At 37.5% G+C, this 16,403-nt stretch overlaps 1 protein-coding gene across 1 annotated transcript in view; it reads left to right on the top strand.

The window, feature by feature from the left end:
- Positions 1-10,765, top strand: part of SUGT1 (SGT1 homolog, MIS12 kinetochore complex assembly cochaperone) — a 33,426-nt gene extending 22,661 nt beyond the window's left edge. The window contains exons 12-13 of the mRNA XM_036228912.1: positions 2,908-3,089; positions 10,461-10,765. Of these exons, the coding sequence (XP_036084805.1) occupies positions 2,908-3,089; positions 10,461-10,562 (284 nt within the window). The 3' untranslated portion in view covers positions 10,563-10,765. The remainder of the gene's footprint in view (positions 1-2,907; positions 3,090-10,460) is intronic.
- Positions 10,766-16,403: the final 5,638 nt, after the last annotated feature.

Raw genomic sequence — 16,403 nt, 5'->3', positions numbered from 1 at the left:
GTAGTTTACTGGTATATTTCCTTCTCTTTCCTCTTCCTTTCTTATTTATTCCTTTCTGTTCCTCTGATATTGTAGCTCTAATTTCCTGGAACTTCAGGTCTTCACAGAGTAAAGCGTCTGTTCCATTACACCATATTGCTACCTTAGAGGTGGAGGCAAACAAGTAATGATGGCCTAAGGAAAACTAAGAGAGGAGTGGAAAACTAGGGTCGATTGTTAGTCCTTTAAGGGACAGACTGCTTGATGTTGAGGTCAATTCTAAGCAGATACAATAGGCAGGCAGATGTTTTTCTAATGGAATAATAATCTGCAGGACAACCTGACCATGTTTTACAGTATGGAGAGAAATTTCTTTTTGATTAGCATTAATGCTTTGATTTGATGATCAAAATGAGGTAACATTGTGTTTCAGCTACTTTAGATTTTTCACTGCTTTCTTCCATAACGGAAAACGTGTTTCCTTTTGGTATTTTCTACAGAACACTGGATTAACCAACAGACCATTCATTTTTATTATTTTTATATCGAAATAATTTTAGATTCTCATAGAAGTTGCAGAAATAGAGTTCCCATGTACTCCTCATCTAGCTTCCCTGGATGATAGTGTCATAACTAACCTATGGCATAATTAGCAAAACCAGGAAACTGGCACAAACAGATACTTTTTAAGAATGAAATATTTTAAGTTGATGTTTAAACTAATAAGTTCTGCTTCCCACTTTATTTGAAAGATGTAGTAAAGATGTTACATGCTTCTCTTGAGGATGACTCCTAGAGATTTTGGCGCTGAATTTTATATACAGCTCAAAGAAAGCATTTTTAAAAAGAAACACTTCAAATGTAGTATCATTTAATTCTAGTACTGGGCTGCCCTGTTTAGTAGGCAACCCAGTATTATTTCTCTTGTTGTACAGGCTCAGAAAGGTTAAGCAACTTGGTAAAGATCACCCAGCACTTATTGTCTAGGACTAAACCCAGGTCTTCAGAGTCTGGCTCTGGTTCTTCTGTTAACCCCGTATGTGATACTGCTTGGTGCTGCATTTTCTAACCTTGGGAAGTCTCTGCTGACATGAGTATTTTTGCAGAGTGAAAATAAGAGGGAAGTAATGAATAAATAGCAAGGAAGTTAGGTTACTCATCTCTCAGTAATTTATCTACTATCTACAGATATTAAAGTTTTTCTGCGATCAACTACAAAGATTTCTTGGTCTTACAAACTTACAAACGATTTTATAACCTATCTCTGAACTCAGTGATTTGCATATTTAAGATGCTTCTCCTCCTGTCCTGTTAAATTTTTGTAAGGGATCGATACGCTTGTAGGATTCCTGCGCGCAGCAGGCTGCAGACTGCGGATGAGGGCACGTTGCTTAACCTGTCCCGGCAGTGGAGATGAGAACCTTGGTGCCCGTCCTTCTGGGGAGTCGGCATTAGGGTTCATTAAACCCGCTTTTCCCAGGCTCTTTTCATGGCTTGCGTTTTTTGTTTTTCTTTGGCTACTAGTGACAATGTACAGAGATTGAGGAAGAGAAAATAGGATTTGGAAAATAGTATGCTTAATCTGAATAAAACTTTGTGGTGTGTTATGGTTTTGTTGTTTCAAGGCAAGGATGGGCAGGGAGGAAATGAAGAAAAAGGATGGACAAAAAAAAATGAGTAGTAATTTCTCAACTATTTTGAGGAAGGGGATGTAAAGAGGTAGTAATGGAGGAGGGACATTTAGATTAGCATTAATGTGTCCTGATATACTGATAGGGAAACTGAATCAGTTTTTTTTAAAGCAGTGCAGCTTCATTGTCTAATATGGTAGCTGCTAACCACAAATACCTATTGACATTTGAAACATATGACTAGTCTGTACTGAGAGGTGCTCTAAGTATAAAACACATACCAGATTTTAAAGACTTCATATGGAAAAAAATATAAAATATCTTAATATGTTTATATTGATTTCGTGATGAAATAATACTATTTTGGATATATTAGGTTAAATAAAATATATAATTAAAATGCATTTCACCTGATTCTTTTTAGTAATATGACTACTAGAAATTTTAAAATTACACATGTGGCTCACATTTGTGGCTTGCATCATATTTCCATTGGACAGTAAACAGAACTGCTCTTACAGCTGCTGGGTAGGTTAGTTACTTTTTAATTATTTGCCTGCCATGATCTCGATTCCCTTGGTCTTTGGGGCAGCCTTGGCAGTGTCCTGAGTCCCCGGGCCAGCAGCCGCCATTTACCCCAGTGTGCCCTACAAATACCGTTACTTGCTATGTATGCATGGTGTAGATGTTGAACTCTAGATCATCCCATGTAGTATTTTCAACATTCAGAAATTCCTTATTTCTCCTACTGAAGTAATCTAATACTTTCAATGTGGGGAGAGGATGGAGTCTTAACTCACTGTCAAATAGCATGGATAATTATTTAATTTTCAGTTTATTTCTACTCTGAAAGACATATATCTTAGGAAAAAAAGCCACATTCTTAACATTTATTAAAATGTTGTTTATAAGGGAAATTCCTTCATGAAATATCTTTTTAAACAGTACTATTTTTAGAATTGTTTGTACTATCTTTTCAACTTTTCCATAAATATAAAAGAATTCCATATGTTTCTCACCGAGTTTCCCCATTAACCTGAAGAATCTTTTTAATATAATTTTGCGTAACGTACCAAAAGATTACACTTTATTGAATTATTAAGCTCAAAAGAAATTCCTAGATTTTACATTATGCCGTTTCGGTTTTTAGAAATGTAAATTTAATTATTAATGTATTTATCAGAAAGACGTATTTCAAACATGAACTTCAATCACCTGTTCTTTGCTAAAGTGCTCTATACACCGTGGTCACAAAGTTTACATGTTGTTTAATCACTTCTGTCTTTTTACTATATAGATGGAAAGAACCTTTATCCATCATCATCTCATTATACAAGAAATTGGGATAAATTGGTTGGTGAGATCAAAGAAGAAGAAAAGAATGAGAAGCTGGAGGGAGATGCAGCTTTAAACAAACTGTTTCAGCAGATCTATTCAGATGGTTCTGACGAAGTGAAACGTGCCATGAACAAATCATTTGTAAGAACATAAACTTAAAAAATGTAGTAAATTTCAGAAATTTTAAAAGAATGATAAGTACATAATTTGAGACCAAATTGCATTTACTATGATTGGGAGACCTTTCTGAACAGGCTTTGTCTGAACATTTTTTATTCTAAACTGGAGTAATCATTGAGAAAGTTGGAAACTTTCTTAGACTTGACTGCGAAGGCATGATCCATAAAAGAAAAAATTGATAAATTAAATCATCAAAAATTAAATACTTTGGCTCTGCAAGATTGTTAAGAAAATGAAAAGACAAGCCAAAGACTGGGAGAAAATATCAACAAACTACACACCTGACAAGGACTGGTCAGATTGTTTTTTATCATTGAGTTAGAACTTGGAAAGCTAAGAGATACCAAGGTTACAGTAGATGATGCAAAGTTAATTCTAGTTGGATTTACCACAATAGCTGAATGAGCGTCCATTATTCACCTTCTAGAATCATGTATAATCTCAAGGTCAGAGACGAAGGATTCAGAAGGGGAACTTGCAGAACAGTGTATGGCAAGTGAAGGCGCACACTAGTTATTCATTGGTTTGTTAATAATTTCTGTATTGATTAAGAAAATTCAGGCTTTTTTTCCAGGCCAGCATAAATAGGACCTAAATTTGGCCTCAGGTTCTGAGATCTCAGTGACAAGTCATAACTGTAGGACTGTGTAGATTGTTTTGCTTGAAAGTGTCATCATTTGGCTTTCACCAGTAGCTCTAGCGATTTCACTCTCTTAAGCATTTGTATTTACAGTAGAAAGTTAAATTGGTCATTAAAATTAATATTTAGTGAGTAAATTTGTTAGAAGTTTAGATATTCTAAGTTACCGTGTGGTAACTGGTCATGATTGTGCTTTTACTGTTGACTTAAAAAGAAATTGTTTTAATTCAACTTTATTTTGAGATAATTGTAGATTCACATGAGTTGTAAGAAATGAGAGAAGAGAGCCCTTGTATGCTTTACAGGGTTTCGCCTATAGGAACAATTTGCAGAACTGTAGCACAGCATTACAGCCATGGTATTGACAGTTACCACGTAGAACATTTCCATGCCACAGGGTTCCCTGGTCCTGGTTTTGTAGTCGTACCCACTGCCGTCCCACCCCTATTGCCCCTAACCCCCGGCAGCCACTAATCTGACCAGTCCTTATCAGGTGTGTAGTTTGTTGATATTTTCTCCCAGTCTTTAGCTTGTCTTTTCATTTTCTTAACAATCTTGCAGAGCCAAAGTATTTAATTTTTGATGATTTAATGTATCAATTTTTTCTTTTATGGATCATGCCTTCGCAGTCAAGTCTAAGAACTCTTCCTAGTCCTAGATCGCAAAGATTTTCTCCTATTTTTTGATAAAAGTTAAGTCCACAATCCATTTCAAGTTTTATATAAAGTGTGAGATGTGGGTTTGAGGTTCTTTTTTTTTAAGCCTATATACATTCAGTTGCTCCAAGCTTCATTTTTTGAAAAGGTTGTCTCCTCCATTGAATTGCTGTTCATCTCTCTCAGAGATCGGTCGGGCATATCTGAGTCCGTCTCTAGGTTCCCTGCTCCACTGATCTGCATGTTTGTCCCTTTCTTAATGCCAGTCTTGATTACTGCAGGTGTGTAAATCTTAAAATCGGGCAGACTCATTTCTCCTACTTTATTCTTCATTTTGCAAATTGTTTTTATCCTAGTTTTTGTCTTCCCATACACATTGTAGAATATTTTGTCTATATGTACACAAAAATTCGGTTAGGAATTATATTGAACCTGGGTATCAGTTTGTAGAAATCGACATCTTTATTGTGCTGAATTTTCCAACCCATTATTCAGATCTTTCATTCTTTTGATCATCATTAAGCAGTTTTCAGTATCCTGTACATTTTTCCTAGCTATACTTAAGTATTTTATTCTTTTTTCAAGTGATTGGTATTATATATTTAATTTGGCATCCCTATGTTCATTGCTAGTATATAGAAAGTTTTTAATGTTTATCTTGTATTCAATGACTTTGCTGAACTAACTTTTAAGTTCCAGGAGATTTTTTGGTAGACTCTTTGTGATCTAAGAATAGATTCTATTTTCCAAATCATAGATAGGGACAACTTTTTTTCCCTTTTTGATATGTGTGCCTTTTCTTGCTGTATTGCACTGACCAGAACTTGTGGTGAGAGTGGCCATCCCCATTGAAGGGAAAAACAATTCAATCTTTCACCATTAAGTGTAATGTTAGTTGTAGGGTTTTTGTAGATGCTCTATCAAGTTAAAGTTCTGCTCTGTTTCTCTTTTTTCTAATTTTTTTTTTTATCATGAAGGGATGTTAACTTGTCGACTGCTTTCTCTGTATTGACCAATATAATTACGTGAGTTTTCTTCATTAACCTTTTACAGTGATGGTTTTATATGATTGATATGATTGATTTTTACTGTTCAGCCAGTCTTGCATCTCTGGGATAAACCCTACTTGGTCATAGTGTGTAATTCTGTCTGTGCATTGTTCAGTTCTATTTTTAGGTACTTTGTTGAGGATTTTTGTGTCTGTATTCATGAGAGGTACTGGTCTGTAGTATTCTTTTTTGGTACTGTCTTTGGTTTTGGTATCAGACTTCATAAAATGGATTGGTAAGTGCTCCATCTAACATTTTTTTGGAAGAGGTCGTGTAGAATTGGTGTTGATATTTCTTTAAACAACTTTAAACCAGTAAAACCATCTATACCTGTTCTTTTCTTTTTTTGAGAGAGTTTGAATTATGAATTTAATTATCCTAATAGCTTGTAGGACTATTTAGATTATCTGTCTAATATTGTGGTGGTTTGGGTTTTTGAAGAATAAGATGGAACACCATTTTATGTAAGTTGTTGGTGTCGGTGCTGTTCAATCCCTTGTTACCCGTTCGATGTCTGTAGGGTTTGTAGTGATATTCCATTTCATTCCTTTCCATTTCATTCCTATGATCGTAATTTGTGTCTCTTTTTTTTTTTTTTTTGTCAGCCTTGCTAGAGGTTTGTCAATTTTATCGATTTTTATTTTTAAGAATCAGCTCATTGACCTTTTAAAACTTTTTTTCCTATTTTTTTCTAAATTTTATTCATTTCTGTTCTATTTTCTATTTGCTTGGGATTATTTTGCTGTTTTTTTCCTGGGTTCTTCAGATATGAGCTTAGATTATTGATTTAACCTTTTTTTTCTGTTGTGTGGGTTTATGCTATAAATTTCCCTTTCAGCAGGGGTTTTAACTGTCTCCCACAAATTTTGATGTTATGTTTTCATTTTTATTCAGTTCAGTGTGCAATTTGATTTCAGTCAAGACTTCTTTGTCTCATGGGTTGTTTAGAAGTGTGTTGTATAGTTTTCCAAGTGTTGGGAGATTTTTCTCCTGTTTTACTGATTTCTAATTGTATTCCATTGTGATTTGAGAATATGTGCTATATGATTTACATTCTTTTAAATTTGTGGATATTTGGGGTTTTTTGCCCAGGATTTGGTTTATCTTAAGTATATTTCCACTTGAAAAGAATATATATTCTGTTGTTGAGTGGAATGTTCTAAAATACTAATTAGCGCTTTTTTTGTTGATATTCTTGTTGAATTTTTCAATATCATTGTTGATTTTCTGTCTTATTCTAACAGTTGTTGAGAGACAGTCTCCAATGATAATCATGGATTTGTCTGTTTCTCCTTTTAGTTCTTTCCATTTTTGCTTCGCATGTTTTCCAGCTCTGTTGTTTGGTACATAGGCATTTAGGAGTACTGTATCTTTGTGGTGGATTGGTCTTTCTATTAGTATATAAAGTCATTCTCTGGTGATCTTCTTTGTTATTAATATAGCCAATTCTTCTGTCTTTTGATTAATTTTTGCATGATGTATCTTGTTCCATCCTTGTACTTTTAACCTGCCTATGTCATAAAGTGAATTTCTGCAAACAGCATGTAATTGGGTCATGTTTTTTTAATCTACTCTTTAAATCTGTCATTTAATTGATGTATTTAGAGCATTTACATTTAATATAATTATTGCAATGGTAGGACTTAATAAGTCCACCATTTTATTTTTGTTCTGTTTTGTTTGTTTTTGTTTTTCCTGCCTTCCTGTGGGTTCTTGAATATATTTTTTTAGGATTTTATCTTATGTATAGTATTTAGTATCTTCTTCATGTAGCATTTGTAGTGGATGCTCTAGATGTTACACTAGCTGTGTTATACAGAGTTCATGCTCTACTGCTGTCATTCTTTTGCCAGTTCGACATATGCAGACTTTCCCTTCCTTTATGTCCCTTTATCCTCCCCCATTTATAATTTTCTTAAGTATTCTCTTTATATACATTTAGAACCACGTCATACAGTATTATGTGCATTCAGCTGTCAAACATAATGCAGAAAACTCAGGATAAAAAAGCAAACTCTGTTGTATTTACCCGTATAATTTCTTATCTTTCTTCCTTTCTGATGTTCCAAGGTCCCATCTTTTGTTTTCTTTTTATGGAACTTCTCTTAGAGTCCATCTGCGTGTGACAAATTCTTTGTCTTGCCAAGAACTTCTTCGGGTTTATACTGATTGGGATTTGCTCATTTTTTTGACTCTGTAAGTGTATGTCTCTTGCCAAATTTGGAGGATATTTGGCCATTATTTTCTTTGACTACTTTCTGTCCTCTCCTTCATGGAACCCGATGACATATTATTTTCTTAAGTCCCACACATCCCTGGGACTCTTCATTTTATCTCCAGTTTCTCTCTGTCATTTGCATCTGGCAATTTACATGATTTTGTTTCCAGTTCACAGATTCTTTTCTTTATACATTTTATTCTGCTCTTGAGCCTTTTGATATCCCTTGTATTTTTCAATTCTAAAACTTCTCATTTATATCTTCTGATACTTTGCTGAGGGTTTCTAGTTTTTCATTTATTTCAAGCAAGTTTGTAATTTATTATTGAAGCATTTTTACTATGACTGTTATAAATCTTCAGATGATTTTAACATTTCTGTCATCTCAGCGTTAACATCTGCCGATTGTCTTCTCTTTTTTAAAATAGAATTTGAAATCTTTCTGGTTGATGGTGTTTTTTGCCAGCGTCACGTGGTTTTCAGTTGAAAGCTGGACATTTTCATGTTACGCTGTGGGGCTCTGGATCTTCCCGACGCGCTCCACCTCAATCGGCTTTCTCTCTCAGCCACTCTGGCAGGGGCGGGGAAGACACTTCGCCCTTACTGCCAGGCAGAAGGAGAGATTCAGGTACCCCGCCGGGCCTCCTCAGACACCCCAGAGCACCTCCTCGTTACTGCTGGGGGTGGATGGGAGTTCCCACTGACGCCACAGGAGCAGGGGAGGCGTGCTCATGGTACGCCAGCAGGGCGCAGGGAGGGCTGGGCTCCCCTCAGGCTTTGCCAGCCTGGGGCGGTGGGGAATGGGGCCACAGTTTTTCTGTGGTTAGCTGGAGTACAGTGATGATTGTCTAAAAGCTCTGTCTTCCTAGGCTGACTTTAGTTTCTCTTCATCCTTTGGCTGTAGAGATAAGGCTTGGGGGGCGGGGGGCTTTTTTTGTTGTCGTTCGTGCTCTTTGGCATTTCCAGCTTCTTCAGCTCCGACTCGAGGACGTAAGGCACAGAGCGGACCCGGAGAACCTGCCACACGTTGCCGTTGGGTCCCAAGGCCTCTAGATGATCTGTTGTCTTCTCTTCACCTTTAAGGCTTTTCTTATGTTCGTTACCTCTCCATCAGCCTGTCTGATCTAATCCGATCTCCCGTCCACTCACCTGCCTACCTAACCTACCCAGAATGCCCACGGTTGTTAGTTGTGCTTAATGGGAAAAATAGAAAAAAGTGCATTTATTGTAAGTCCCCAGAAGAAGTCAGTCTCAGTATTGACTTTTAAGAGTGTGCTGGACAATATAGTATGAAATCTCAAAGAGAGATTACAGAATCTGTACCCATTTTCATACAGAAACTTTACTAATAGCAGTTGAACTATGTCCACTCATGAAACAAGCCATCTGTTTGGCCACATTGACCTGGAACATACCAAGGGCTCGCTTCTGTCCTTGTGAGAATACAAAGGAAACAAAATGGACTGTCATCTGTGATCTTCCACTCAAATTGGGACACAAAGATCATCATGTGCAAAATAATCAGAGAGAAATGCTAAATTGCACCGCAGTCCGTGAGGGGATGGGGAATAAATGTCATCAGTGACTGTGACCAGCATAGCAACTAAGTGTGCTCCTTTCAGCCTCTTCCGAGGAGTTTGTTATCTATACTCAATCCCACTGTGTTCGTGTGCCAAGCCGCCGTGCTTGGATCCAGGGTGTGCATGTTAGTAAAACAGGCTCCTTGCTTTTTAGGAGCTGCCAGCTTTAGTTGGAGCCAAGGGTGGGAAGCAGATCTAAGAAGGCAGATCCTTTAAGTTATAACAGTGCAGTGTGATGCATGCTATATATTAATGGTGATTACACTCATACAGAAGACTAATGCCACCAGGGTAGAGTCCTGAAAAGGGTCAAGGAAGGTTCCCAGAGAGACCTTTACCTGTCATGTTTGGAGGATAATGGAGGACTCCAGAGGAGCACCTCGTGCAAAGGAGCCCCTGGAAGGGAGCTTGGGCAGAGAGTGCGGGGCGGGGGCTTACAGTGAGGCTTCAGTGTAATAGCGGGGTATGCAGTTTTTCACGTTTGCCAATAACAGCCGAGTATTTAAAAATGTTTAGTTTTTAATAATTAACACTGTTCTTTACTGTGATCCAAGTCAATGAATTTTTATTGCATTAAATGTCTGGAAGTTTTTAAAAATGTGTTCATGAATAAGCAAAGGTTGTTGGTAGGTGGTATGTTCGGTAGACAGTAAATAGACATACCCAGTTTTTTACTGAGACACTGATTTCACGTACCTGTGTGTGCGCACCTTGATTTAAAGAAAAGAATTCCAACCCACACTTGGCGTGTATTTGGCACAGAGCATCATGCAGGGGCTCTTAAAGTTCTGTCCGACTGGTGTAGAAAGAGCTAGGTCACGTCGTCTGGTCTTCACGTCCTCAGCAAATAAACTACATCATCCTTTTCTTTGGGAGCCGGTTTCGTTTTCATCTGGAAGGCGTTTTTCCACGCGCTCTCGGTGCGGGCTGGCAGAGGGAGACGCGGTGCCGTGTGGGGGGCCAGTGCGGTGTGAACTCGAGGCTCCTGCCGCACCGCCCTGCAGCTTCCTTTCGGAGTTTACAGAACGTGGTAACTTCTCTGGAAAACTTAAGATTAAATCAAAATATCGTGGTTTTTATTGAGCCAGACATCACTTATATTTGGGGCTGTATGCCTAGAAGATTTTTAGAAAAATAGTGTTTTGATTATATGGTCCAGGAATTAATCTATTTTTATTTCTTATTGCAGATGGAGTCTGGCGGTACAGTTTTGAGTACCAACTGGTCGGATGTAGGTAAAAGGAAAGTTGAAATCAATCCTCCTGATGATATGGAATGGAAAAAGTACTAAATAAATTAATTTGCCATCATCGTATTGCATATATTTACCTAATGCCCATTGTGTATTAATATTGCATTCTCGAATTTTGAACACTGGGTATCTTTTTGAAAGATTATACCTCTTTACCTCTTTGTGCTTTAGAAATTATTTTCGTTCAAGTGTTCCTAAGAGTCTAACGAAGAATAAAGATCATATTTTATCACTGTCCTTAAGGATTTCAGACTTGCTGAAATGGAGTGAAGTATCATTTGCTACTAGATAGATTAGTTCTACCTAGTTTTAGGAGTGGAGAAATTGTTATGGGACATCTCGGGTTATTGCCTTATTTTCGATGCAGTATTCTGTTAATTTATCAGACTTGGCAACTTTGGGTAAGCATAGATTTTTCAACTTCAGTGTTATATTGTTTGTTTTTAAAAACTGTTTTTGAATGGAGTTGTAAATACAATTTTTCTATGAAGCTTGGTTTATTTACCCTTAAGTTTTTAATGAGAACTTTGAGCAATTATTTATCACAGGGAATTCCCATTTGTTTTTTTTATGGGAAGTATTTGTAATTGCACTGAAATTTTGGCCCTTAACCTTCTAAATTTCCGTATAAAACATGGACACCTGAGTGTAACGTGCTGCAGATTTAACTGTGCTGAAGGCTCACCTGTGAGGCTCACGCTGCGCAGAGCGTGATTCAGGAAAGCCCCGCTCCACTGCCGGCTGCTTTTGCCACAGCTGGATTTCTGAAATCCTGGCACTGGTACTTTGGTTTGGGGGTGTGTGTGTTCCTTTTCTTTGTGAGAGCATCTCACATCCCCATGATTACGTTGGTTTCAGAGGTTTAGGATAGCTGTGGAGGGTGATTTAGTAGGTCCATGTTTGTTATCTGTTAAGTAACCTTGGGTGTCAAGGGTCCACTCTGCCTTCAGAGCTAATCATTTCAGCCTCTGAAAGAGTGGGAAGTTAGCCCCTTCTTTCCAGGCATTTCACAAGGCGACGCGTAGGGTCGTTTGTAAGGAGCACAAGGTGGGGTGAGACTGGCCGTTGCCATCGTTGTAGCTTGTTGAAGCGCAGAGGGTTTTCTCTGGTCCTTTTGCTCACTTAGAGCTACCGGCTACATTTCGTTTGTTCTTTAACACTGAAGGACAAGACAACATTACATTGTTGCTTGTATGAATTTCTAAAATTTTCTCCTTAGGGGGAAAAAATGATGAATTTTGCATTCTCTGTGTTAAATTTCCTCAGCCCCACAGAGTAGAGAGGCTACAGCTACAGAGGTGTTAAGTCAGGGATGTACGGCACTACACCAGGGACCAGGGTCCTCGCTCCGGCCAGTGTCTGCCGCTCACTGGCTTTGCAGTCTTCCGCAGACTTAGCTCTCCTGTGTCCTCTTTTATCTGTAAGTAAACTGTAGGGTCTTGGAGTTATAATTGAAAGTCCATGATTCTAAATAAGGAAACATTTTTGCCACTTAGGAGCAACATTTTTCTTTCTTGAGAATGACACTATCATATATTATAATACAAGGTGATTTAAAAAAAAAAATACTAGTTTTGCTTGTATTTTAAAGGATGCATTATATCTAAAGTATGCTTTATCTACTGGCTAGATTTGTTTAGTGTTGTGAGTTTCAGAATTTTGCTGAGCAAGTGGAGTTCCTAATACACATGACTGTGTTGTAAATTGTAAGATGCACCTGCTCTAAGTGCGATGGATGTATTGGTAAAGAAGGGAATGTGAAGTAGGTTAGACTATCGCTCTAAGGCACCACGCAGAAGTCCTGCTTCCCAGTCACTGTGCCAGGTAATGGAAATTTGTGAGCCTCCAGAAAATTAAAAACCTCCTTTTGATTAAGAGGCCTTTAACTATCCTCATTCTCTGCCATCTTAGCTTAGCTGTTCATTGGTTTCTTTCTAGACTCCCACTCTCAGTTCTCAAATTTCGGTTCTCTTAGCACTCTAGCTCACTTTTGCTTCTTCAGAATGTACATGCTTTTTGTTTACTATTTCTTCTTTTTAAGGTTTAGTCTTGGAATTCAGTTTTTTTCCTTAATCTCAGATTCTTTATCTGTTCTCCTGATTTCTGTAATCACTTGCGCCTGATGACTTCCCAGTATTCCCCCACTCTCCTCAAAGAATCTCGAATGGGATTATCTGCTGCTTTGAACTCTGCTATGAGGTAGTCTCTTAGGTGTCTGTACCACAGGTGTGAAACATCGGGGTCCGTTTTGATGATTCTGTCTTGTTATCCTAACCCATTCATAGTAAGTTCAGTCTTCAGTGTTGACAGTTACTGGCCACTTTAAAGAAATCTGTTTTCTCTGTCTTTATGTGGAATGGAGAGAAAGGATGGTCTGCATTAATAACTATAACTTTGTTAACGTTTTCATTCCTTAGATTTGTGGTATTTATTAATTGCAGAACATTGAATCATCGTTATTGTCTCCTCAGTCTGGGAGAAAAGAAGTGGACTATCCTTTACCAGTTTTCTGGATAAATTTCAAATAAACATTTAAAATGGGGGTATTTCACTGTTATGAATAGTTAGGTAGAAAATTTAATTTAGTTTAAGACTTAAATTGCTTTTTGGCTGTCTTTCCCATCTTCCCTTTTCTCCTTCCCCCATTCTCCACATTACCACTCCATGTCATTGATCTTGAGGGGGCGTCCCCGGCCCAGAGCGGTGCTGCCCCTCACTTTACCAACTGTTCTGCTCGCTGCCTTCAGTTGCATTGGGGTCTGCCTTGTCCAGACCAGTGTGTATCTCCCTGGCTTATACCCATTACTGCATTTCCCAAAGTAGGTAAGCATTTTTCGGCAGTGTGCATGTGTTTGTGTATGTGTGTGTGCATGTGTATGATAGTTACTTTTTGTAACCAGCTCTAAAGTTTAACTTTACACTCATACCCGCTATTATAGTCCCATATATGGATTTCAGTTATATCTGCTTTGGGAGGAATCAAGGAGAAAAGATAATAAAAACTAAAAGGACAAAATAATGGTTTCTGTGCCAGGAAGTCTGTAGTTTTAAATAAGAGGGATCATCATCACTGATCTGGTTTCCTGTGTCTTCATGCATATTTTATTGTAAGATTATTTTACACACACCAAGATGTTTTATTTTGGAAATGTCTGGAAATTTGTGGGCAAGTTAGAGACATCGATTTACTCACAGATGTTACCGTTTGGAGCCATCCTTGCGATTTGCTTCTGAAATTAAGTGGATCTTAGCTTCTCTTCTTACCGTAGTTAATTTGCCCCCCAAATCAGCTAAAACCATACACGTTGCTAAGGTGTTAGGGCAGTAACAGTACTAGGACTTTATGGGCCAGGTGTCACTAAGTGCTTTATAATATACTACCTCATTAATAACAGCCTTGAGAAGTAGTGATAGAACCCTGTTATTACAGATTAGAAAAATGAGGCCGAAAGTTAAGTTCTTTGCCAAATTCATTCCACTGATAAGTGATGGAGCTGGGATTTGAATCCAGGGTTGTCAGACTCCAGTGCCTCTGCATTTAACAACTGTGACTCCCACTTCGTGCAGATGAATTTGGTTCGTAATGAATGATTTTTATTAATCAGCTCCTGACAATGAAGCAGAGAATGTGCAGGTTCAATTGTTTAATTCTTGTACATGGCTGGGAAAGTATATTCCTGAAAATTATAATAGTATCATGTTCTTTAGATAGGAAAGCTTATTAGGAATATAAATCTCATGTCTCAAGTAGTCTTGATCTGTGTTGAAGGTGCTGTTTTTCTCAAATCCAGATAATTATAGGGAAACAGGATACTCTTCTAACTGCCTTGGGTGTAAGAAGACTGGCTTATTATACTGATCCAGGTCTTTAAACTCATGAATTCTCAAACTAGTTTTCATAATACAAATGCTAAGATTGTTTCAACTTACTTTTTTCCCTAGATATATGTATTAGGATCAATGTATCACTGATTTCTACAGTAAAATTAGAATGATCCAGGTTTAGTCCCTTTGTTCCAGTCATATTGGCATTGTATTTATACTCTGAATTTTGACTTGTCTGGAATCTTTTAAATGTTACCTTTGTTGTGCTTTCAGAATTTGGATTTTTAATTCTTATTTTTGCATTGAGACTTCTCATACCTATCTCATTGACTTAATTTTTTTCTTAAGGTTATAGGATTCAGTTATAACAAAAGATGTCTTAAAAGCAATGCTGTTCACCCGAAATTTATCAAAAAAGAGCTAGGAAGGTAATCTTCAGTGCCTGTATGTGGGCTTTAAAAACCATACTCCACAGTGCAACCACAAGACCTCTGAATAATAGTAAACTATTACACATACTGTGTGCTGAATGCTCTGGTAAGTGCATCAAAGGCAGTGCTGCATAGCGCTCGCTTGGGATCAAATCCTGGCTGTGTTACTGTGTTATTTACTTGCTGTGTGACAGTGGGTAGGTAGGTACTTGATGCCTGTGCCTCAGTTTTTCTAGCTATAAAATTGGAGTACTAATAATATTCCCCTATGGGCTTGTTAGGAATTGAATGAGTTGATGTAATTCCACAATAATTTCTCCCAGTCCAGAAGGCTCTACAAACTAAATGTGTGTGTGTGTGTGTGTGTGTGTGTGTGTGTGTGTGTGTGTGTGGTGTGTGTGTCTCAGTGGTACAAAACCTGACGTGAACTTAATATGAGCAGTCATAAATTTTGCCGCAGAAACAGTAATATGTTTAATTATAGAATACTAGCACAGATCTTGCTGGTGTTGTTAAAAAATAGCTAGTATATCTGTATTGTATTCTAAAATATGAAATTTTGAATTCAGAAGCACATCCGGCTCCACAGGTTTTGGAAGAATTACGTCCCCGTATGTGTAAAGTAGAAAGAGCAGTGCTTAGTGTTCCAGACAGCAGCAGCCGATGGTCTGTGCATTGAGGCCGAGAGGTTTAAATCCTGTAGAAAGCCTTTTTGTTATAAGCTCAGTTCTTAAAGATTCAGGATTCTCTCTGAGGAAACTGTATCAGCTAGTTAATTTGTTAGTTAATTTTTAAAATTTATACTTTGAAAGCATGAGTTCATAGAAAAATTTTTAATTTGAATGAGTAATTTTCCTTAAACAGCTTAAATATGTATGTATTGTCAGCAGTGCTTGAAAAAGAAAGTGTTAATGCTGGCAGAGATACAAACTATGTAGAATGGGGACTTCCTTTCAGAAGTTCTCTGATTTTAATTTCATTTTAATTTAGATCTTAAAAGAGTGAAACTATTAGAGTTTATAAAAAACAAGGTGCAAAATTATACTACTTGAAAACCAGGAGTTCTGTCCTGTTATTTCCATCAGTGTAGAGAAGCTGATAAATGTTTTTACAAGAGTTAGTTCATCCTGTCGCGGCCCTCCCCTCCCCCCAAGAATCAGCGGGGCGCTAAGATAAGTATTATGTAGTCCTTTGTGTGTAGACACCATTGTGGACTCTGGTTGGGGGTTCTCCTGCCCCAGCTACCCCTTTTTGCTGATCATGTGTACTCTAGCATTGACCTTTTCTGTGACATAATTAACTAGAAATGAACTCTTTCATAAGTTATCTAGCTTAGGATAGGGATCTATATTTAGTGTCCTTGAAATGTGCCAAGAAATTGAATGCATTTCCTTGGCTTTATTATTTTGCTATTTATTAGTTACAAAATGATCAGTTTCTTTCATTTCTACTCTACCACAGAGGCAACTGTTTCTTAGTGGAAAGGATACTAACATGATTCTGGAATGTTAAATTCTCAGTTTCAAGATTTTAATAATGCTGTGTTTTGAGGACAGGTGGCTTAACTTGTCCAAATTTTTTTCTCATCTATAACACTGAGATAGTTATTTCTCAGGCTTCTGAG

This window comes from Rousettus aegyptiacus, unplaced genomic scaffold (genome assembly GCF_014176215.1).
Source record: "Rousettus aegyptiacus isolate mRouAeg1 unplaced genomic scaffold, mRouAeg1.p scaffold_m13_p_11, whole genome shotgun sequence".
Lineage (NCBI taxonomy): Eukaryota > Metazoa > Chordata > Mammalia > Chiroptera > Pteropodidae > Rousettus > Rousettus aegyptiacus.
Note: the sequence above shows the minus strand (reverse complement) of the source record. Positions and strands in the feature narration are given on the sequence as shown.